General features: G+C 56.7%; 1 protein-coding gene across 2 annotated transcripts in view; it reads left to right on the top strand.

Moving 5' to 3' along the window:
• Nucleotides 1-24,073, top strand: part of VSTM2L (V-set and transmembrane domain containing 2 like) — a 40,815-nt gene that overhangs the window by 9,699 nt on the left and 7,043 nt on the right. For both annotated transcript variants that reach the window (XM_039497199.1, XM_039497200.1), the window contains 2 exons: nucleotides 18,301-18,470; nucleotides 21,008-21,058. In XM_039497199.1, coding sequence (XP_039353133.1) covers nucleotides 18,301-18,470; nucleotides 21,008-21,058 — 221 coding nt within the window. The remainder of the gene's footprint in view (nucleotides 1-18,300; nucleotides 18,471-21,007; nucleotides 21,059-24,073) is intronic.

Genomic DNA, 24,073 nt, shown 5'->3' with positions numbered 1-24,073 from the left:
AAGTACACTGCCTTGTTATTTAGATCAGCAAGGTGAGACCTGACCGCAGGTGCAGCTGCTGCTGCCTGGAAGCTCCCTCTGTCGTGTGCCCATGCCCCCCGCTCTATGGAAGATTGGGTAAGTGGGGTGCAGGAGCAGGGGGGAGGGGGAAACCCTGACATTAGCCCCCCTCTTCCTTCCCTCCCCCCCCAGCACAGCAAGCAGGAGTCAGGGAGCAGCTCCAAGGCAGAGGGCAGGAGCAGCACATGGCAGTGGGGGGAGGGACAGCTGCAATTGTTAGCCTTGCTGGGCAGGGAACTTGGGGGAGTGGGGAGCTGATAGGGGGGCTGCTGGCCCACCCTGGTTCCAAGCCCCCACCAGCTAGCTGCAATGGGCTGCTCTTCCTGCAAGCAGTGGACAAAGCAGGCGGCTGCCAAGGCATTAGAGGGGAGCATTGCACAACTTAAACCAGCATGTTCCCTAATTGATCAGCAACGTAACAAGGAAACAACGTTAACCGGGACGACTCTAAGTGAGGAATCACTGTACATCTTTAATTGCCCTCCAGTACGTGTTTACACAAATATTAACCTGTGTCTGGGCCGGTTTGTCTGAGCTACAGCGTTCAGAACATATCTTCACAGGATGGTTATTAAAGGCTCATCGGAGGCTCTGGGCTTGTGTGTCTGTCCTCAGAGGAGACACCGCAGAGCATCAGCTGTGCAAGCATCCCGCAAGCTGGCCCCAGCCGGGGATCAGGCTTGAGAGAGGGGCCAGATCCACTGTTTTTTTTTCCCCTACCAAACAATATTGTTTAGTCAAAACCAAAACAGGGTCGGGTTCAACATCTCTCCCGACTCAAAACATTACTGGGAAAAAAACTTTGGAACTGTTGAATTGTTGGTTTTTGAGTCAAAACAGTTTTTGAAATTTTAGTAAATTTAGACCGATGTTAACAAAAGAGACGGTCCAAATCAAAACGCATCACTTCAAACGGCCCCCAGGGAATTTCTATTCATTCATTTCTCTATTGGAATTCTCGCTTTGTGAAAATTTTCAAGATTTCAACTTTTCATCCCAATTTGGACCAGGACAAGTTTTCACTACCTTGAAAATGTTTGTGGAATGGGGAACCCGTTTCCCAGCTTCTCTGGGCAGCAGGGGTGGACACGGAGCTGCTGCCAAGCACCCCCAGTCACATTGGGGCTGGAACTGACCCTGAGAGCAGCGAAGCCTCTAGCAGCTTCCTGAGGCCCCCACTCCCACACTGAGCAAAGCTGGGCCCAGAGACAGTCTCCGGAGTCCGCTCAGTCTCCTGCCAAGGGCACCAGTTGTGGGGAAGGATTCTGTGCTCTAAATCGGCAGAAGCGCTGAGCCACCAGCGGGATGGGCACAGGCACAGGCTAAGCGATGGGCACACACTGGAATCCCCAGTTCATGGTGCGCAGGCCAGCACGCTGCTGTCCGATGTCGCAGACCCGGCCTGGGTTGAAGCCGAGCACTGAGAATTGAAAGATCTCCAGTGGGAGGCCCCTGCTCTCCCATTGCAGAGTGTGAGTAGCTCAGGCTAATGTGGAGGGGATTCCAGGGAAGGGCACAGATGGGGCAGGGCCCTGGTTCTGTCTTCAGAAGCCACCCACTCCCCACAAAGCTTGTTCTCAGTAATACAGACAAAGCCATTCGATTGCTCCGTGCACTAGCGAGCCTCTGTGCATCTCTGAGCATTGGCTCCTCTGCTCTCCCCCATTAGAAACAAACAGATTGCGCCTGCCGCGTGCTTCTCTGTCCGAGCCGGACTGGCCACCGGCTGCCTGGGGAGCCGTGTTGATCTCGGCAACAAGACTAGCTGCTCCCACCCCAGGCTCCGGAGAGGGAAGAGGCAGAGGAGACAGTGAACTGGATTTGTTTCCAGCTCAGCACGTTGAATCTCTGCCCCCAGTTGATCTGTTGCAAATGCCAAGTGGCAGGAATCAGAGCCGGTTCCAGCCAGGCCGGGACGCCTTGACCGGGAGAGTTTTTCTGTAGACCTGGGCCTGGCTGCGGGGTTTATTGTGAGGGTGAAAAGAGGCTGTGTCTGCACAGTGGTGAGCTTGGTGATTTCAGGCAAGGCCCTGGCATTGCAGGGGCTCACCTGTCCCCTCTCCGCAGATGCTGGTGGACTCCAGTTATCGCTGATTAAACCCACCTGTGTTGGCTGAAATCAGCCGTCCGGCTGCGCAGCAGCTCTGCCTGTCTGCTGCTGAAGTCCTGCACGCGCCGCTCCCTCCGCCCTGCTGCTGCGCTTGGCTTTTGTTCGGCACCATCCTCACCAGCCTCTTGCTCCTGGGATTTCCAGTATCTCTCACGCCCTGGCGTCCCCGCTCCCTTTGCTTGGATCGCGGCAGACTTTGCCCCTGGATGGGTTAGTATTAGGGCCGTGTCGATAGAGTTTTCTCCCTCCCTGGGCCTGCTTGCAGGACCCCCGTGAGTAGGAGGCCCCCCAGTAAGAATCTCCTCCCCCTCCCCCAGAGCCTGTCCAGCTGTATGGTATGAAATCCCACTGGGGAAGCTGCTCAGCGAGCACAATCCTGCAAGTGCCAGAGTGGTTTTTCCCCCTTGAGTCTCCCTAGGTTTGTAATTCGCCTGCCGTCCCCGTCGATGTCCCTGCAGCAGCTGAGAATGCTCCTTCCTCTGCTGCGGCATCCCAGCCACTGCCTTCCGCTCCGTGCACGAGGAAGGGGTGGGGGGCTGGGAGTCCCTGTCTCTTACCCACTCGCCCCCCGGGGACTGAAGCCCCCAGGCAGGGGGGGTTGTATCTTTCTGGTTGGGTCCATTAGCGATAAACCTGCCTAGTGGACCTGAGTCCATCTGTGATGCTCGTTTACAAGTCTATGGAACAAACCCCCCACCTTGACCTCTCCAAGTATCGCCCCGTCCCTCTTTCGTCTCTGAGCGCATTGACCCTGCTGTTCACTGGTGCTGTCTGGGGTTCCTCTCCGGCCTGGTTTCTGCCCCTCGCACTCCACTGGGGCCGCTCTCCCCAGAGTCCTTTTCCTAGCCAAATCGCAGAGCCAGTGCTGGACCCACATACCCGCCTGTCAGCTGCCTTCAATGCCATTGGCCAGGCGCTTCTTGCAATCTGGTGCTCTTCTGGCTTCCCTGGCTCTGTCCTCTCTCTAATCGCTCCTTCAGCGTGTCCTTCAGCAGATCCTCCTCTTCCCCCTCCAGCTGTCAGAGGGGCTCCACAGGGCTCGGTCTTCGGTCCTCTCCTCATCTCCCTTTGCACCTTGTCTCTGGGTGATCTCATCCACAAACACAACTTCAGCGACCATCTCTCCACTGATGCTCCATAGACCTACCTCTGTACTCCAGACCTGTCACCTTCTGTCCCTCTAAACCAGAGCTCCCAATCTTCTTCCGCAAAGCCCTGCCTGCTGCCTCCTTTCTCCACTGTCCTGCCTGTCACTCAGACTTCTCCCTAGGGCGGCAGGCTGTGTCTAAGCCTTGCTGGCTCTTCCTGCATTCTGGCTCTCAGGAACGCCCCTCCCCACCCCTCCACACAGTTACATGCTCTCCTCGTCTTGTGTCACAATCACTGGGCATGTTTCTCTCTGGCCTTGGCACATGCAGTCTTGCCCTGCTCGTCTCCTTTCAGATTGCTGCTGCAACGATCATGTTCCTCACCCGTCACCCCTCTCTCTGCATCCCTCCACTGCTCCCCTTCTCTGCTGTACTGAACATAAGGTGCCCCCCCCCCCCCCGCTGGTCACAGTGTGAGAAGGCAGCTGGCTGAGAACGCCTGCCATCATAGACCTCACCCAGCATGGGCCCTAGGAGTCTTCTGGAGCTGGAACTGTATCTTCTGAGGTGCCACCGCTGCAAAATGGTATCCAGAGAAGGAGGCTACACCTTGCTGCATTTTCCCAAGTATCTAGGGAGTCCAGGCACCAGATGGGAGGTTAATTTGTGAAATGTGATGCTTCCAGAAGGGTTGTTAATGATGAGAAGGAATGTTATTTAATGCATGAAAAACTTCTAGGCCCAAATTGTTAGAAAAGGACACACGTGGCTGTGGCAAATGCAGGCGCTGTGAGCGGCTGCGTGTTCATCTGCACAAGCATTTACTGCAGTTGCGACTAGAGCCATACAACTTTTGTTCTGTGAATAGTAAATTCACTGAAAAATACGCTTTCCGGCACTGAAACTTGGTGCATTCAGGCAGAATTGGGTGAATAGTTTTGGTTGAAAAAACCTGAACACCAGAGGTTTGGAACTGTGGCTTTGATTTGCCGTTCCAGGCATTTTATTCCCCTGAACATTTTTTTTTTTTTCATTTCATGGTGGGGAAAAAAAAATTCAGCGTTGGTTTGAACCGAACGGACTGTCTTTGGATTTGTCAGTTTGTCACCCAGCTGAAACAACCGGGCTCAGCAATAATTGTACCAACTGCATCCACCCTGCCAGGGCCACTTGGCTGTTGGGGGAGGGGTTCCCGCTGGCCTCCTGTGGCTGATAATGGCCACTTGGAAAAGTCCTTTGCCTTCTAGGAAGCTCCAGTAGAAGCCTGGCCTCTGTTCGTTCCAGGAGCAGCTTGCGTTCTGTTTCCGTTTCGCCTGCTTGTCGCGCAGAGCTTTGCTCCGGAGTGCAGGGGATTGACCTGATTTTGAGCGTAGGGTGCACGCGACTTACAGGTTTGAACGTGTAAATTAGGGCCTCAGACTTGGTGGCGAGATCGTCCCTCCCCCAGCTGGGAGGCTGAATGTGAGCGCTGGTTCGGTCTGTGTGTGTAGGGCTGTCAGTGGCCAGCGGGCCGATGTCACACGCGTATTGCCTCCTGCAATGACCGAGAGGCTCCTTTGTAGAGCTCAGCATTGTCTTTACCTCCTGGACTAAACCCTGAGACAGCGCCTGGAACAGCCATTGGGTGTCGGTACTTTCAGGAGGATTTCGCTCTGCCTTCTCTCCGGGGTGTCCCACCGGTGGGAGGGGACAATAGGTGACATGCAGGCACAGCACTTCAGGAAGCTGCAAACCCACCCTGCCCTCTCCCCTGGCTGCAGTTATGCTGTGAGCTGAAAACCTGACCGGGAAAGCAGTGCTGAGAGAGAATGTGCCGGAGAGCGGCCCCTGGCACTGCCGGCCTTAACGAGCTCTGCTAATGAGCCTCCAGATATTTGAGCCTCTTGGCGCTATTTGAGCCCTTGGAGTTTGTGTATTGGCACCTAGCGAGGAGCCTCTGCCACGGGCCGGGCTGCCAGGCCAGGAGAGGCCCTATTTGTTTCCTGCAGGAGAGACAGTTACCGGGCACCAGCACAAGTTCGTTATTCACTTTCCGTCCGCTCCTCGCCCGGTAGAGCAGCTAGGTGACGATGGCAAAGTCCTTTAGTTATGAGACTGTCCTGCCCTGGGCTGCTTCAGCCTGTGCTTTGTCAGCTTGGCAAAGGCAGGGCGCAAACGTCGCCTGAGCCATTGCGACAAGCCGAGGAGCCCGCGGCTGTGCCCCAGCTGGTCCAGCGGGGATCTCGTTATCTCCAAAGGATGCTCTGTTATGCAGCCTGCCGCGGCTGTCACAGAGGAGCTGGCGTGGGGACTGGAAGCCGTCTCTGCTCTGGTAACCCCGTAATCACAATATTGGGTGCCCAGGGGGCTGCTCCTGCTGATTGTTTAGGTGGAAGAGGGAGGAGAAGAGCTCTGCCCACTCCCACACAGGGCGTCGCAGAGCACAGGGCAGGCTCTGAGCTGCGTCTTGGGAGCAGCTCCACGTTTACTCCTGTGCAGCTGAGAGCAGAATGGGGCCCACTGCTGCTGTGAGCTGGGTCCCCGGACCGGTTCTGGCCCAGTTCAGGAACATGGCAAATCTGCTGCTGATGCCAGAGGGAGCGAGAGCCAGCCTTGAGGGAGAGGACGTGGGAGGAGCAAGCAGTGTCACTGTCCAGCAAGGTCCTGCTCCCCACACACAATGGATTCGGGGCCGTTTCTGGAAGGCCGAGAGCCTGGCCTGGTCTCTGTGTCCCTCCCGCTCCCCCTTGAGCCCTCAGCAAGGGAGAGCTGGTGTCAGGTCCTTGTGCTCACCTGGAGTCCTGTCTAGCTGAGAGGCAAACCTGGCCTGGATTGCAGATCACCCCAGCAGCCTGGGGGGCAGCCCCTGCAGGGAGAAGTGTGGCTAAGCACCTCCCAGGAAAGTGCGGGGTGGTTGGGCTCCCCGGGGGGGCTCGTTCTGAGCGCCCGGCTGCGCTGAGCGACCCCGGTGGGTTGGTCTGTGCTGCCCTCCCCTGCCGGGACTCGGGCTGCGCGGCGGTGGGGAGATAGCGAGGCGACCAGTATATCTCAGGGTTATGACAGCCCCAGGCTGTCCCAGCAGGCGTTTTCAATTCCGTTTATCTGTGTTTCCCCATTGAGTTCATTTTATTTCCCCTGATTTTTGTTTCCTGGGAGATTTATCGATCCTGGTTTCCTCGGTTTATGACAGGCAGAGGCTATAAACCATCGGAGCACCGAGCCCGTTAAAGTCACTCTCTCCTTTGCCTGCTGGCTAAGAGAAGGCAGCACCAATGGCGGGCGGGGGGGGGGGGAGCAAGGAGCAAAGGGGCCAGGGCTCCAGAGCCAGCAGGGTGGGGCAGCTGCAGCGTGCTGGGCGCGTCCAGATGTTGTCAGGGAAGGGCGTACGGCTCGGCATTTCTGGAGCACTTTGCAATGTCCGTGCACCATCCTCACCCAACGGGCCCTCCGAGCTCCTCAGGGAGAGCAGCCTTCCCCTCTCTGCCCCGTGGAGAGCAGGGGTAAGGGACCTGCTCCTGCCTGTGACCCTCCATGTGAATGGGGCTCCTCACAAGAGGAGGAGTGTAGCCCAAGGCTGCAGTGGGAGCTGGGGTTAGAGCACTGAGGTTCTGGCTCCCGCCACAAGCCAAGCCTGTGGATGCACAACCCCACGAGTCGAACATAGAAACCTTGGCCAGTAACTCCATCGGCTGTAAGGAACGGCACAAGCGCGGCCAGACTGGGTCAGTCCAAGGGTCCATCTAGCCCAGTATCCTCTGTTCCGACAGTGGCCAATGCCAGGTGCCCCAGAGGGAAGGAACAGAACAGGGAATCATCAAGTGATCCATCCCCTGTCGCCCATTCCCAGCTTCTGGCAGTCAGGGCAGTTGGAGCAGAACAGCCGGTTCTGCTTGTTGGTGACTGGCCCCTAGAGGGAGACAGTCGCACAGGCAAAGCCTCTACAGACTCATCCGGGACGGGAGCATTGGCCTGCATGGGTATCCCACTGAAAGTTTCCTTTTCTGCTCTGCCCTGGGCACAGGAGTCGGAGTCTGAGAAGGCAGGACCCTGCCATGTCTGTCCTGGGAAAACCTGCTCAGGCTGGAGTGAGCGCTCTGAGCAGCTACGGAGAATATGTGGGAGGAAACCAGGGAACTGTCGGTCTCAAACTATCAGTAGTTTTTAGGCCGGGGTGTCCAGCCCTTGTCTCCGCCTCTGGCCTGCCACTAGTGGCAGCACCGTTTGGAGAGTACATCAGCACCTGCCGTTTGTTACACTGCAGATGTTGTAGCTCCACTTTCATAATAAATTTGCTTTCTCCATGTCTCTGTGAACACTTGTGCGATCAGTTTTCACCAGGCCAAATAGTCCTGGAAAATGAATTTTGTGCACAGACTTTTGTGGAAACTGAATTTTAGATTCCCATGCACAAGTACTTGCACCTGGTCCTTGTGTAGGAGTGGCACAGGGAGGTCCCTGCTGAGCAGCACTGGAGTGAGCTGTTGATCTCAGGGGCAGGAAGCAAAGGCTTCGGGGGCTTTCCTATGAAGTGCTCCTGCTTTTCTCTCTCCTGCACCTTGCACTGTGGTTTTGGAGTGCTGGTCGGCACAGCAGGTTCAGCGCAGCCTGGAAGGGCTGTTGGAGAAAGAGTCCGCGCTGAATTGCTACAAAAGGCCCTCGCAGTCGTCCTTATCGTCTCCTCTGAAGGCTGCGCCACTATCAATCTTTCCTAGGATTTCCCTCCAGGGAGACCCCAAACTGTTTATCACTTTCCTGGGCCTCTCTCCAGCTCTTTGCCAGGTGCCAACTTCGCTGAAACCGACACCGGTCAGAGGCAGTAACATCATAACCCTCATTAAAGCAATTCTTTATTTTACCTCTGATAGCAGCTGCGTGATGTGATGTTCCTGCCCTTTGCTTCCTCGTCTACCACTTCGTGTAACTGGAACACTCCATGTGGTTCTTTTGGGTTAGTTTGTTTACATGGGGGGTGGGTGTGTGCGTGTGTGTGAAGAGTGCTGCAATCCATATTCACAAATGTTTGACTTTAAGGAGTTTGAGCTTGTGCCCTGTTCTGTTTCATGTTCCATGAACGTTGGAGCTTTTCATCTGAGGACCAGCTGTGCCATTCAGTGCAGACCCCTCTGCTCCCGTGTGAACCAGGGCCTTTGCACATGAATACAGGGAGTCACGAGCCACCCTTTGGGTTGGAAGTACTTGCACAATCAGTAGCAACCCCGTGTAATTTAACTGACCAGTCACACTGCAGATATCAGTCAGTTTATGACAGTCTGCAGGCAGAAATACATCTGAAGCTGGAACCGAACCGGCCAGGAGACGCATGCTCCCTAACAGGAGAGAGGGCTGAGTTTGTGAAATCGGTCAGTTGCTTCCTGGGAATAGTCAATCCTAATCCAGTGTCCTTGTGGTGTTCTGTATTTCCCATTGCGTTTCCGAGACACCCGTCCCTTCCGGTACCTACGTGGTCCATCTCCAGACCTGGGCCTGTGGGTGAAGCTCGTGTACACTCTGAATTAGAAGAGCAGAATCCTTCCTTGTCTGCGTCGGCTCATATATCTGTGGGCAGCTCGTCCACTGCTGGCAGGGTGGGACGGAGCCCTCGCCAGGCGCAGGGTTTGCAAGGGCACCTCTGCAGCCCGAGAGGCTGTGGCTTCTGTTATAGGAAGATCTATTTAGCGTCTTCCAATATTGCCGAAGGGTTAAATAGCAACTAATAGTTAAAAAGGCTCCAGTGAAATGTTCCTCTGAAAGGCAGGGATTGCAACCTCTGTGACTGATCCCGACCCCAAGCCCCCCTGGATTTTTTGGGGGGCAGCATGGGACCCTTGAATAGATGGATCCTTTGGACACAGCCTATTTTTATTTCTTTTGTTCCCCCGAAGAACTGCCCCCCAACTACCCCGCTAACCAAGGGGGACTTTAACCTACTGAGAACCATCTCCATTTTATACCCCCGTCAGCAGAAGCCCTTACAGAACATGGCATCTGAATCCCAACTGCCTGCATTTGGTCTTGCAACGCCACTGCAGTTTTTGAAGTGCTGCTCTCTGCTGGTTGTACCTCCTGGGGATTGCAGTTCCACACTCTCTGCCCGCACCGGTTCCCAGCGAGGGTGGCTAGATAAAATATCACCTCTGTCATTGAGCCTTCGTCCCAAATTCCTCTCTCTGTCCATCACCTTATCACTCATCTAACATCCGTGCTATTGTGCAGCCTTTCTTTCACTCACAGTGTCTCACTGTCCATCTATCAGCCAGACTAGCGCGCTCCATCAATCTCAAACTGAAAAGTCTTGATGTGCTGGGAGTTGGGTGGAGCGTCACTCCCCAGTGTTCTGCAAAGGGTAGAGCAGAGAAGCCCCGGGAGGGAAGACTGCATCCAGCCCACGCCTTTGGTGCCAGTTTCTTTGCAGTGGATTTTGTGTCATTGGGATGGGATACACGGGGTGCTCTGGATGGGTCTGCGTGAAAGATGATTATCTCTAGCTGTGAGTAGAGTTTAGACTCAGACTTTGCTTTTAAATGTAATTTGACAAATGGCCTTTTTCAAATGGAAAGTATTAAAAATGTGAATTTCTCATTTCTGGAGTCCCCTTTGTGCCGGGCCTGGGCTCCTGCTCTTCTGAAATAGCGCCAGTTCTAGCAAAAAGCAATTCCAGAAAGAAGGCAACATGATTTCCAACCCGGCTGGTCTCTTGTGGAGTTTGTAATGAAATGTGAGAATTAGTGCAGTTAGTCAAGGCTTATGAGCAGTTTGGATTCCTCTGGCTATTTAGCTGTTAGCCATTTCCCTGAGCCGTCTGAGCAATAACACTGAATTTAAAGGGACCTACAGTTACTCTTGCTTTGCTTCCTTTGTTTATGCACCAGTGACATTTGTGATGCCAGCAGAGTTCTGAGGCGGGTGTTTGGTGAATTACTTGCTGTTGCAATGCCGACGCGGGGAGGGCACCAGGAAATATGGCAGCTCTTTGAGATTTTTCTAAAAGGACGGCTAGTGAGTTAGGTCCATGCTTTGCGAGCACTGCACGTGCAAACAACGCAGGCACAGCTTTGCACACACCGAGACTGCAGCTGAGCATGTACACTTGATAGTTGTGTGAGCAAATGGCTCAGTGCGGTTGTTGGTGTGTTTACTGTACTTACCACGTTAGCTGTCTGTGGAAAGGAGCTGGCAGTGGGAGATGCGCATTTGCATGCACGCAAATCAGAGTTTAACATCAGTAACCGCACGGGGGTTTGGGTGTGAACAACAGCTGTGAGCTGGCCAGGGGGCCCTATTCTAGGTAGTGAGCCTCTGCCACCCACTGCTGTGACGTTCGGCCCCGTGACCCGGGACGCACTGCACTTTCCCCAGACATTAGGCCACATCCTGCTCGTGTGACAATAGTAATTTTCATGGCAATGAGCTTAGGATCTAATGAGCAGAGACGCATGCCTGGGTTCTAAGAAGGGGGAGTAGGAGGCTATGGAGACGTGCTGCCAGGTAGCTGGTTGCTGGCAGGGGGGTGACTGGCCCCTGCCCGATGCGGCGTGGGGGGGGGCTGCATTTAGGAGCTGGGGTGCTCTCGGGTGTATGGCAGAGAAGAGCAGCAGAGGCCAAACTGTCTGACACCCTCCCCCACTCCCCACATATGCATGGAACACCCCATAGCCCCACTCCCTGTTCGCTGCTCTCCCCTCTCTTCCTCCCTTTCTCATTCCTGCGTCTCCTCACACACACACACACACACACACACACACACACACACACACACACACACACACACACACACACACACACACACACACACTCACCCACTCATGTTCTGGGGCCTGGGAGCAGCTGCCTCCCCGATGGCGCTTTGCAGCCCGGAAGCGTGCGGGGGGTGCCGTGCCCAGGGCCGGATGGTGCCTGTGGCCCTGCAGCTGAGAGGAGATGGGGGCACGAGACAAACCCCCCAGTGTGGGGAGAGGGGGGGAAATGGAGGAGATGAGCGCAGATGAGAGCCAGACGGGGCAGAAAGGTGGGCAGCTGAGAGAGAGGCAGTGGGGGTGAGACAGGGAGACTGGACTAGCCAGGTGTGGGGGTGGGAGGAAGCCGGGGGCACCGGGGGGGGGGGGGACGGAGCAGAGAATGAAGGGCTGGGGCACTGGGGCAAGCAGGGCTGCAGTGGCGGCGGGGGAGGAACCCGTCAGCGATTATTTACTGCCCATTTCACTCTTCGGTGCCTTTTGATGGACGAGCTCTTAGGAGTTTCCAGCTGGCCGGTCACTCCCGTTTAGCCTCCCCTCTCTGGCCCTGTGGCTCGGGGCCCAGTGGGTGGGGTGGGGGAGATGATAGCCAGTGGCCGGGATTCTCTCCTGGGGGGCGGTGGGTTCTGCTGCGGGCATCAGGGCCCACCAGCTGGGAAGGTTTTCAAGGAGCCTTCGCAGCTGTTCAGAGCAGCGGTGCTGCGAGCGTGTCCCGGTAGCTGGAGGGACGGTTGGGGAGCTGCTGGGCTGAGCAGAGGGCCTGTCCATACTGGACGTTGGACTAGCGAGGCTGGAGTGTGGGTAGCAGACGTGTGCGCTCTCGGCTGCAGCCGCATCGGGCGTCGCACGGCATTCAGCAGCCCCGTGAGAACAGCAGGTCTCTGCTCCGTGCCCCCCAACAAGCAGGGGCCCCAGGCTCTGGCTGTGGGTGGGTGTCACAGGGCGCACTCGCTGCTGCAGCGCCCCCTCCTGGCTGTGTCTGGGGAATCAGCGCTACTCTGGTGCGGCACCCCCTTCCATCGTTCGCTTGCCCCAGACCCTCTGTCTGCAGCTCGGGGTCTCTCGCGTGCGGCGTGTCACAGCCCTCCCGCTGTGTCACTGTGGAGTGCCCCGTGCCGGGCTATCCCAGGGCCTCTGGACCAGCTGTCCGGTTGGCATCTCCCACAATCCTGTGCCACTTCTGAGTGGCTGGCAGGGGAACCCAGCCCAGAGACCCTCAGCAGCAGCCAGGTTCTGTGCAATCTCCACTCTCGCTGCTGTTTCCCTGGGCTGCTCCCTACTCTGCCCCCCACAGGCTTTCTTCTCCCCCTTCTGGGTCAACCCTTGCCCCGGGGCCAGGATCCCAGCACTTCTCTCGCTGCTGGGGGCCCTGCTTTTCCCGCTCTAAGCCCAGAGGGTGACTGCCGGCGTCCACACTGCTGCAGCCCTCCTGGCTTTACCCTCCAGCCAGCTGGGCTTTATCACCACTAGTCGTTGTCAGTCAAGCCAGACGCTCCGCCCGATCTGGTCAATTGGCCCTACCTGCACCCCCGTGCCCCCGTCAGAGCTGGGTGGGGTGAACGCTCCCTGCTGAGCAGAACGGTCACGGCCTTGTTGCCCAGCTTGGAGGAACCACTGCGGCCTGGGGAGGAAACTGAGCCATGTTGGATTTGGAAGCAGTCGAGGGGCCAGCGTGGCCCAGCCGCACCCTCCCTGCCCTCTGTGCACTGCAAGGCATCCATCGTCGGGGGCTGCGGGGATGGGGGAGGGGTGTCTCCATGGCCACCCTCCGCCGGGTCATGTCACTGGGGGCTTCGCACGGACCCGGAACCAGTGCATCCCTTGGCCGCTGCTGCCCACTCGGGTGGCGTTGGGCCCGGTCTCAATCCAACCCCCTCCCCCCCCCGGGCCCAGCTGACTGTCATTGGTGGGGGAGGGGCTGCACGGCTTTCGGCTGGTAGAACCCACCATACAGGAGGGGCGGCTCTGCCTCAGTTTCTGCTTCTCTCTGCTCTGGGTCAGTCTGGCGGAGGGCGAGTAGTGCAGTGCTTGCTGTCTCCCCAGTCCCTCGAGACGCCAAGCCGCTCCGGCGGGGGGCGTGAGGGCGCGTGTGAGAAACCCTGGCAGCGTAGTGCTGGGTCTCAGGCAGCCGCCGCGCTCGCGGGTAGCGACGGGGCCGGTGGGGCTGAGAGTGCCAGTCGTCAAAGCAAATCACAGGACAAGCGCAGGGGTGAGGTGGCTGGTCTGGGGAAGCGGCCTATGAAATGTCTCCATCACCCTCACGTCATTCGGGGACGGATTGGTGCCAAGTCGCTGGTTTCCCGGGCACCGAACCCAACCCTCCGTGCTGCAGCGACCGGTGGTTGTATTGGCCTCCGCTCGCCTGAAAGCCGAGGAGGTCACAACCCTTGTTGAGCCTGGCCCAGGACAGGCTGGTACCAATCCCAGCATCCGGCTGACAGCCTGGGTTGCCGCCTCCTGATGGCAGCCTGCTCGCTGCCGATTGAGAACCAGCTGCTGGACTTGGCAGGACCTCAAAGGGGAGCAGAAGGTCAGCTTTGCCGAGGGCTGCTCTCAGCCAGGCGGGGAGCGTGTTGCTGGAGCAGATATAACTGTCGCCTTTCCTTTGCTGGTACGTGCGTGCCAGGACTCTGCCAGATGGCGGGGGCCCCTCGCAGCAAGATCCGCTTTGGTGTTTGCTTCCCCCCCCCGCTCTTTGTTGTCACAGAGGGACCCAGGATTAGAAGCAAATACAAATCCAGTCTAAACGCCTGGGCTTCTTGGCAGCAGAGGCCCTGCACATGTTGTAGCCTGGGCAGTCGCTACCTTCTGTGCTTCCAGCGCCTTTCTCGCAGGCTCATGTTAATAAGCTGCTTTACGGTCTTAAGCTTCTGAAACCACCGATTTTGTAACAGACGCAATAATGGGGGTCAGCTTATTTCCTCTTCGTCCTTCTCCTCTCAGCACTGCAGGCCCCATCAGCTCCCAAAGCCGAGACCAAGTCCTGTCCGCTCCGGGGAATCTCTGTGCTCCATTTTACATGGTGGGGTGGCTGCGGCAGGCAGGGCCTGGCCGGGAATCGGGTGAAATGGTCCCCACGTCCAGCCCCGTGTGCGTCTCCCCCACTGCCCTTCAGAGCTGTCGTCTGCCCTCAATGGCTAAAGCACCTGGCCTCACCTAGCAGAATCCAGCGGGTCCGCTCCACCTAGAGGAGTCGTTTGCACCTGCTAATCCTGGCACGCCGAGAATGGCTCACTTGTGCATTGGCTGGGGGCGTGGGGGGAGGGGGTTGGCTGTGATTCAGTTGGGCAGCACGGGGTTAACTGCTTCCCACTCCTTGCCCTACCCAGGGGTAATGCAGCCTCCTGGGCTTGTGGCCCCACATCCCTCCCCTTTACTGTTACTCAGGCTGCTTAGCAAGAGACTTGCTGCCCCATTGAGCTTGTCTCCCTGTAGCTATTCACCAGGCCCTGACTTGATGGGGACAGTGATGCTGCAAGGATGAGGACCACCGGGAGATCTCACAGGGGAGAGATCCCGCTAGAGCAAATCCCTGATCTGCGGGACGTGCTGAGGCTGTCGGGGGAGCTGGCAAACGGAGGGTGCCGTCCTGCTGGTCAGCACCCCGGCATGCTGCTGGTACCCAGAGCCAAGGCAGAGGCTTGATTGCAGAGGCTGCTCCAGTAAGGCTGGGTCAGATCTCCTTAGTGTCTAATGATGGGCAGGGGGAGGTGCCGATGGGGGGGGGGCCTTCCCAGCAGTCCAAGCCTCTGGAGCCTGCAGCGTGGTCTGGAACAGGCTTTCTCATGAGATCTCTAGTGGAGCCACCAAGCTCAGAGCTGGGTCTGGATCCAAAACTGAATTAACCCCCGTTTTGCAGATGGTTGGTTTCCGGGAGGGAGGATGGCCCAGCAGTTAGGGGACTTGGGAAACCCAGGTTCAATTCTCTGCTCTGTCCAGACTTCCCGGGGGATGTTGGGCCAGTCGCTTAGCCTCCCTGTGACTCGCTGCCCACCTGCACGGAGGGAGAACCGCTGCCCTGCCTCATAACAGCTCAGGCGCCTCTCTGGCCCCAGCTGCAGTATCTAAGGCAGGGAGCCCCACTGCAGAGAGTGCTCTGAGCTGTGGTGTCTCGATGCAGCGCTAGAGCCCAGCTACACCTGCATTCACTGGGGATAGTTCGGCCTCAACGTTCCCTCGAGGGGAACTAATTCTGTGTGCCCAGGGGAAGTGGGGCTGGGGCGGTGCTCAGACGCCACCTTAGAAAGCAGGGTCCTGGACAGCTGGGGGCAGGGCCAGCCGGCCTTACGACAGGCTCGCGTTGCTACGTTGTGCAGCGTTTAGAACAAATAGTGCAGATGCTAAGAACAAGCTGCTCAGCAGTAATAAGAACATACGTGGCATTGAAACCAGGAGTCCCGTAGGATGTGCTCATTAAGGAAAGTGCTTCCCACTCACTTGGGAGGCATTGACTCTTACCTAGCTTTGTTTAGTGCTGGGGGAACTGCCCAAACCGCAGCTGCCCCCGGGCACCGCTGGGGCTCAGGGTGTGAGCCGGGGTCCGGCCCCGGGCTTTGTGCACAACAGCAACGCTGAGGCTGTAGCACAAGCTTGTGCCGTCTGCCCTTGGAGTGGGTGCTCCAGGGCCCTTGCACCCTGGCTGCCACTGCCAGAGCTGGACGTGTGCAGCAGACGGGCAGAGGAAGGCCGAGCCGTGGGACTGCCACACACCAACGCTGTGTTTTCTGAAAGGGGAAACGAGGAGCCACCAGTGGCTGCCTTGTTCCTTACCAAGAGGCTGCCGTGCTCCTCTGCTGCCATGGAACAATTCTCTCGTGAACTGAAGGAGGCAAATGGAGACACTGGGCTAGGCATAGGAACCTGGGTCTGAACCCCAGCTCTGCTGCGTTCTTGCTGTGTAACCTTGGGCTGCTCACATAACCGCTCTGGGCCTCAGTTTCTACGTCTGTGAACTGGGGATAACAATACTTCAGCTTGGGATGGCTCTTTACCTTCCAACAATGAACCAGTCGTCCCTCTGTGCACCGTGCCAGGGCCTAACGCGCGAGCCGCTCACCTTCAGAGACTCCGCCTCCCTCACAACAGAGGAGAACCTTGCTCAAGCCCCTGGTGAATGGCCTCCACCTCACCAAACCAGAGCACGGGAGCCTTTGCTGTAGGGAGAGTGAAGACTGGGATTGCAGGGCTTCTGCTCGCAGGACTGATGTGCAGGGCGACAGAGCTTAGGGGCGGCCCTGCCCGGGCCGTGCAGGTCGGGGGAGAGGAGCATTGGCAAGGCCCTCTGCCGTGGCCAGGACTGGCAGGGCAGGAATGCTGCGGGCTGGGAGTTGGGGCACTGAGGGCCGTATAGAAGCCCCTGAACTGGCACTCCAGGCGGGGCTGTGGGTGAGAATTAAAGCACAGCGGGAGGCGTCTGCACAGTACCCTGCTGCTGGTGGCCCTTGGACCCCATGAGCAGGAAACTGACACACAAGGCGCAGGCAGAGAAATCCATCGGTTGTACTTTTTGCTGATGGTGGAACTGGAGGGCGAGATCCCGATTAGGCCATAATCCGAGAACATTAGCGTCATTCTTGTGTAATTGTTTCATGGTAATGGCCCCAGCCCTGATGCTGCAGGAGCAAGAAGCGCAGCCCTTCACCGTATGTCGCGGAGTAGCTGGAACCAGGAGGCAGGGGGCTTTCATCCTTTTTATGTAGCCAGCTTGAACCAAGAGAGCGCTTTTACGCAGGCCTGTAATTCACACTTATTTCCGGGGCTTGGCTGTTATGGAACCCCGAGGATATCTTCCTGCACTGACTGAAGCCTTTGTAATTCTTGGTGTCTGGGGTCCCTTGGTTGAATGGGTGGCATGGGAGGAGCGCCGCCACGAATTCAGCAAGGAGACGGGGATGCCTGTTAAGCCCCTTATGCAATGTATTTTCCTGAGCTCCCCTGCTAAAATGGATTAAAGGAAAGCGATAAGTCTGTGGGATTTCCATGTGTCCAGAGGGATGGAGAGATATTAAAGGTATTAACTTTTCTGTCTGGGGTGATAATAATTCAGTTTTCAGCCTGGATCTGAACTCCGCAAGAAACCCACGGGGAAGCGGCACATGCAGTTCTGTAGAAATCAGCTCCCAAGCAGAATCACAGCGGCAGGAAAAGCCATTGGGGCGGGAGTTGGAGGAAACCGGGTGGATTTGAGGGGCAGCTCTGCGGATCTTGGTGGCTGGAAAGTCAGCACTGAGCAGGACGGGATGAACTGGTTCTGATACAATAGCTGCCCGTGTTTCACCCAAACGAAACACTCCTGGGAGGGAAGTTGCCTGTTCAGCCTGGAAGTGTGGGGGCTTCCAAATGCTGGAAGGCTTTGAGTATTCAGGTGCTAAACCCTCAGCCCCATGGAGTCTAACCAAAGAGGGTGGGGACGGGGTGGTCTCTCCTGACAGGGTAGAAGCTGTCGGTGGGATATGTCATTGATTGTGACAATAGCATTTCTGGAATGACCTGCCCGTTGCAAACACTCTTTACAGTGGAACGATACTCTCCAGAGACGGTGAAAAGAATTCTAATTACACCTCTGAACAATATTTGTTTTGAGAGAGAAAAGCAAACCATATGGCATGTGGGAGACTGTTTGGGGCGGCATTAAATGAGGCTTTGTTTTTCATTTATACTTCGATTTAGGCAGCGCTGGGATTGTGTTTGGTTTACTGGGCAGAGATCCTGTAACTTGGACATCTTGCGTGTCCTGGAACGGGAGGCGCCCGGGAACAATCTGGCTTGGGAGAGCAGGATGGACTCACGGTTCCTAAAAGGCCCCTTTGCATGCTGCTGGGTCTTTCTCCGGCCGGATATTGCTTCTTTTAAAAAGCCTGAGGGTCTGGTGCTGCTCTCACGGACACAGGCAGGAGTCTGGGGAAAGCCCAGGAGAGCTAGTGAAGGTTTTCAGGTGTAGAACTGACGTATGTGAGAGGAGAGCCAGGCCCAGCAGACATCTTTGACTTGGATGACCCTGTTTGTACAGAAAGGATCGTTCCCAGGATGGCTGCGCTGGGGGCAGGCTCTCCGCAGAGAAGCTGGTCTCTTAGGGTCCCTGGGTTAGGGCTGAGCCGCGTAGCCCAAAGTTAAATGAATGTGGGGGCTGCACAGGCGGGTGGCTTAGGGCTGGGCTGACGTGTGTCTGCCCTCAGCCCCAGGGGGTGGGATCTTTCTGGTGAAAACCTCCCCTGACCGGCCAGGCGCAGGCTGTGCCGTGGGCAGCCGAGGCAGGCTGCTGTGGGCAGGGGGTCCGACTGCCCTGCAGTCCCTAACGGGGGGCTGGCTCTCCCTTCTCTCTCCCCTGCAGCCCTGTTCACAGAGACCCCGCATGACATGACGGCCCACGCTGGGGAGGACGTGGAGATGGCCTGCTCCTTCCGAGGCAGCGGCTCCCCCTCCTACTCGCTCGAGATCCAGTGGTGGTACGTTCGCAATCACCAGGACTGGACAGACAAACAGACGTGGGCTTCAAACCAGGTAACGCCCCCCCCCGCTGGCTTCTCTGCCTCGGAATTACTGCCTGAGATTTGTTGGCGTTTGCCTTTGGCAAACCAGACCTGCCCTCCCCCAATGCCAGGGGCTGGTGGGGGGTCCTGCTCACGGGCACTCCCCTGCCGAGAGGCTGCTGCTCCTGCCACTGCTGCCGGCAGCCTGGCAGTGTGCCCGGTTGGCAGGTAGCTCTGGGATGAGCCATTTTAGTATAGTTTGCCCAGGGTGTTTGTGTCTCCAGAGGGCTGAATATGGAGACTTTATCCCAGTGACACCCCCCTCCCCACACCCCGTCTCCTTCCTCAGAACCCACGTTTGGCAGTGGAGTCTGTTTCCCCAGCCCTCCCCAGATGGGAGGAAGGATTCTGGCCGCGAGTCCCACCCCACCATCAGGGATCATACCAGGATGATACAGCAGGGAAGGTTACTTCCCAGGGTCCCGCAGGCCACGCTCTGCACCTTGGCTGGGCTGGAGCAGCTGGGGGGGTGCGTGGCCTCCCCGTGGTGTGTCTCTTTCCCCTGTTACCTCTGATGCCAGCTGGCCGATCCTGCTGGGTTTTGATAATATCACAAGTGGATTTGTCTTCGTGCTCCTGTGTTCTCCCCTTGTGTCACCACTGTCCATCCCTTCATCGCCCGCTCCCCCTTCGCTCCGGATATCAGTCCTGGCAAACAGCTGTCTCTTTATTTCTCTTTCTGTTCACACAGAGATAAGGCAGCTTTAGGTATTTTAATGAGGCTGTATTCTTGTGTCTCTGGCAGTATTACCATAAATTGAGAGACGTGTCAGAGAAATGCTATCACTCGGCAGCATTGCTATAGAACGGGGGTGGGGGGAGAGTGAGGCGGGTGGGGGGGAAGAATGTGACTCTCAGCATGAGCTGAATGCCAGGCCGCAGAGCTCGGGCACCTGGGTCCCAGACACTAGGGGAGCAGACGGAGCGGGCTCGCTGCACTTGAGGATGCCGCTGCACAGCTTAGCAGGCCATTCAGAGGCATTGATTCTCCTCGGGAAGTGCTGAGCCGTGAAGCAGCTCAGAGCCCAGAAGGGTGGGGAATGGGGAAGCAAGAGGGTCGTCCCGACACTGAAACCTAATGCAAACCCCAAATCTAAACCCTGATTCCAGCCAGGAGCCTTTACCGATCAGTCCGGGCTTGTCTCTGCACGGCCCAGCTGTCCGAGACTCTCCCTTCACACCGTCGCCCGTAGCACCCAGGCCTGCCCGTATTGCCCCACACAGCTGGGGTCTCACGGCCTGCCAGTTACAAGAGCACCCCGCTACAGAAGTTACATGCAAATTGTGGCCGCAATAGTTGAACTTAGGAGCAGAAGGTAAAACCAGAGCCTGTAAGCTGGCACCCCCCACGCCCACCGATGAGGCTCGGCGGCTGCGGGTCGCCGAGGGGTCCCAGTTCTGTATCTGGACACTCGGAACAGAGGCTGGGGCTCTAGCTGAGTACCCATCTTGGGAAATGGTGCTCAGCACCTGGGACAGCTCCCCCTCGCTCGTGAGAGGTTCGCGGGGTGGGTGGGGTGCGGCTCTCTGCAGCAGGATGATGCCACCTGGAAGGGGTGAGGAGAGAGAGGGCAGAGAACAACCAGCTCCGTGAACGGCTGGTTTCTTCCCCTCCTGTTCCTTTCTCCATGTCCTTTACCCCAGGCCCCTCTGGGCTGCCCGGGCTCAGCAGCAGCCTTGTCCCTATGCAAAGAACATCTGTTCACTCCTAGATGCTCTGTGTGGCAAGGCTCCTGGGCTGGGGCAGGGTCCTGCCTGGTGCATTCTCCAGGGCTCTTCCCAGCCCACCCTTAAATCGCTGGGCCCACTGAGCCCCTTTCCCCTGGGCGGATTATTCCCTGGTCTGAAGTCTGGGTTTCCAGACATCCAGCCTGCATTTTCCTCTGCCTAGGCTGGTTCTGTTGCTCCCGGACATCCATCCCAGTGATCCCTGCATTCCTTAGCCATCATTGAGCCCAGCAGCACGTTGCTAATCTCTCCTCATAAATCATTCACCCCAGCCCCTTCATTCGGCTTTTGCCTTCCTATTTGTCATCATCTGCCTGGTGTGGAGGGGCCCAGAACTGACTGCAGCATCCTCGGCGCGCTCCGTCTCCCCGTCTCTGGTCTGGTGCCTCTGTGCCTGTTGCAGCCTGGTGTCATCATCTTGCATGGCAAACTCCTTTCTTATCTGCAGTCTGCCAGGTCTCTCTGGCCGGGAGCAGCCTGTGTGAGCAGGCAGGACTGGTGCCTTTTCCAGGTGCAGCATTCAGTGCTGAAAGCTGAAGCAGAATGAATTTTTCCTCTTTTCCTTTCACTGCTGGAACTTTCACTCAGTAGCACACTCGCTTCCCCTCCTCCACATTACCTCTGCCACCTAAACACCAGCTCTCCCCGAGAGCTGCCTTTTAAGCATAAATTAGGGGCTGAGGTGTGAATTAGTCTGATGGGTTTTTCTCCCCTTCCAGCTAAACTAATGGGTTCTCTTCTCTCCTTCTCTCCCCACCCCCATTCCTCCCTCCCCGACAGCTAAAAGCATCTCAGCAGGAAGAAACTGGGAAGGAGGCCACGAAAATAAGCGTGAGTTTGGATACTGACTTCTGGCGAGAGCTTTAATCGAGGGTACAGCTGTAACTTTGGTCCCCGAGACGCTGGCAGCTTGAACAAAAATTGCCCCGTTCTGTTTTTTAAAGACCAAAGATTTTTTTCAACTTGGTTTGAAAAGCTGCCAGTAGGAGAACTGGTGCATGTTGGGATCAGGAGCTGGTGGCCACTCCATAGTGAAGGCTTGCAACCCACGGCGCATGAGTGCCGCGTGGCACTGTGCAGAGTGATTCCCTGCCGGGGGGTTTGCTTTGGAATCTAAGCCTGAATTCTGGAGAGCATTTATGTGTGCGCCGAAGTCTCACTGATGTACAGTGCAGTACGTGCTTATGTGCTCTCCTGAATCAGGGCCATACATTAGAACAAAATGACTCATTTAGCTCTTCAAGCAATTATGTTTTCTGCAGTGTTTTAAAATTCTTTGGGATCTTAAGTGCCTGCTGTCGGTCCCGGAGGAGCGGTGCCCTTTCTCTGCCCAGTGACCACGTGATAAATCACGTCATTGGCCTTTGCCAGGGAAGGGCAGTGAGAGAGAGAAATGGTTTGGGCCAAAGACTCTGGCTTCCCTTCTGCTTCCATTGAGGCTGCTAGAGGGGGCACTCTCGGGCTGGAGAATCCAGAGGGAGAATCCAACTGAGGGATCCACTGCGCCAGTGCTTCCGAACTGGAGCATGGAACCGCTCAGGCTGCTAGGCACATGCCTGCTGCACATCTTCTGGTGGGTCATCCCAGGGCTCCAGGTAGCCCCACACAGCCAAGTTTGGGGTCCGCGCAGCTTGGGAGCTCAGTCACTGCAGAACTAGCCTATGTGAAGGGTCCAATCCTGGGTGCTGAGAGCCCTCCTTCCCCAGTGGAGTTCATGGGCGGCAAGGGACTTTGGGTCCTTGCAGGAGCACTCAGCCCTGTGGCTCTGGTGGGGCTCCTTGCATGAGTGCAGGTTGCTGGCATGAGGAGGGCTGCAGCCTTAAACCTTGTTTATTAGCATTGCCTGGACACTCTGGCTGCGAGCGAGGCCCCGGCGTGCAGGGGGTGGCACAGACAGGTCATCCCTGCCCCCTGGAGCTCGAGGTCTGACCAGGCCAGACGGCCACACGAGAGGTTTCCGGCCCCAGGTTACAGGCGGGGAGCTGAGGCACAAGGACCCGAATTCTCAGTCCCACTAAGGCCCCTGTCCGCTGCCTGCTGGTGTTGAGGAGAATCTGGCCCCAAGAGGGAGTGACTGGCCCTGCGCACACAGGGTGCCTGTGTCCCAGCTGGAAATTGATCGCCCTAGTCCCAGGCTTGGGCCTTTGCTGCAGACCCCACCCTTTCCCTCACCTCCCCGGAGCACAGCTGCTTCAATCCGAGCTGGCCTGAGCTCTGGGAAAGCCCCGAAGCTCATCACCAGCCACGTTGTCGAACTCCCTGAACGGAGGGTGCAGACAGCCCAGGATAGATCTTCTTTGAGTTCCTGTAAAAGCAGCAGAGAGTCCTGTGGCACCTTATAGACTAACAGACGTTTTGCAGCATGAGCTTTCGTGGGTGAATACCCACGGCTTGCATCCGACGAAGTGGGGATTCACCCACGAAAGCTCATGCTCCAAAACGTCTGTTAGTCTATAAGGTGCCACAGGATTCTTTGCTGCTTCTACAGATCCAGACTAACACGGCTCCCCTCTGATACTTGAGTTCCTGAGGCATCTAAGGAACAAGTTTACACTAAGAAGAAAATAATCGAATTGATTTAGCGGATTAGAAGGCCGAAGACATTTTGGCTCACATGAACGGAACGAGGAGACACCAATTAGTTAAATAAAATAAATGGTCCTGGCCGCCTGCTGTCACTGGCGTCTTCGCTCCCTCCCTGTCGGTCTGGCTCCCACCTGCGCTCTCTGGCTGCTCTGGCTCTGATAAGGCAGGCGCGTCACAGAGACTTGCTTCTCAATTATCTCGCAGCTCATGGCGGAGACGGGTTTTGCCCAGGCCCGGGATGACAAAAATAGCAAAATATTTTAAAAGTCCTGGTTCTAACTGCCACTGCTCTGACGGCCTGGGATTTTCAGAGCCCTGCGCTAGCCCGAGGAAGGCCGAGCAAGCCCAGCACATCACTCCCATGTTCTGTGCTGAGTTAAACAGCTGAGCTCACCCCTCCAGCGGTGGCACTCCCCAACCTCCTGTCTTCTTTGGCGGGAGCTGACGGTGCTCAGTGCCGCACAGGATTGGGGCCTGAAAATACAGATACAGGCAACTGGAAACCCTGGGCTGATCCAGCTCCAAGTCTCACCACCTACGGGCATCTACTCTCATTTCAATGTGTGGGGATTAACATGGGTAAATCCTATTGACAATAATGACTCCCCCCATGGAGCCCAGCACGCAGAGCATATCCCCCTGGGCCTAGTCAGCTGGGTCGGCTCCAAAATGTTGAGCCACATTCATCACCCTTCACACATTGTCCCACCGGGAATTTATTTCAAAGAGCGTGTGATGTGGACGTGTTTCAAACCCTGATCTAGCTGAGATTTCTCTAGTCTAGGGCACCCGTCGTGCTACTGCCTCGGCGCTGTGGCTAGAACAACTCACCCTCATTAGGGTGCTTCTGTTTAGAAAGTTCTCAGGGCCCGATTCAGACCTGGCGTCCAGGGACTCTGCTACTCCAGTGGAGTTGCACAAGTCTGAATGTGGCTCGGGTGTGGATTCTGTGTAACAACCTAGGGCCGTGCCCCCTTGGACTGTGGCCTCGTGAACCTTCTGAAGCTAACTAGCCGCGAACGCTGCTCATTGTTAGCCTGGGAGAGCTCCAGTGTTACTGGCGCAGACAGGCTGCTTCCCCTGCTGATTCAGTGTCTGTGGGGTCACCGTGCCATTGAAGAGCGAGTCAACGGAGATCCCAGCTACTTGTGGGCATCAGAGCACACAGAACCTTCTCATAAGAATCAGGGACGTTAATCCACGTGCCAGGGCCAGACGCCAGGGAGAGGGGCTCCATGTTCCCCCAAATGCCTTGTGTAA

The sequence above is a fragment of the Mauremys reevesii genome, linkage group 13, assembly GCF_016161935.1.
Source record: "Mauremys reevesii isolate NIE-2019 linkage group 13, ASM1616193v1, whole genome shotgun sequence".
In the NCBI taxonomy this organism is placed as follows: Eukaryota; Metazoa; Chordata; order Testudines; family Geoemydidae; genus Mauremys; species Mauremys reevesii.
This window is presented reverse-complemented; position numbering and strand designations above follow the sequence as displayed.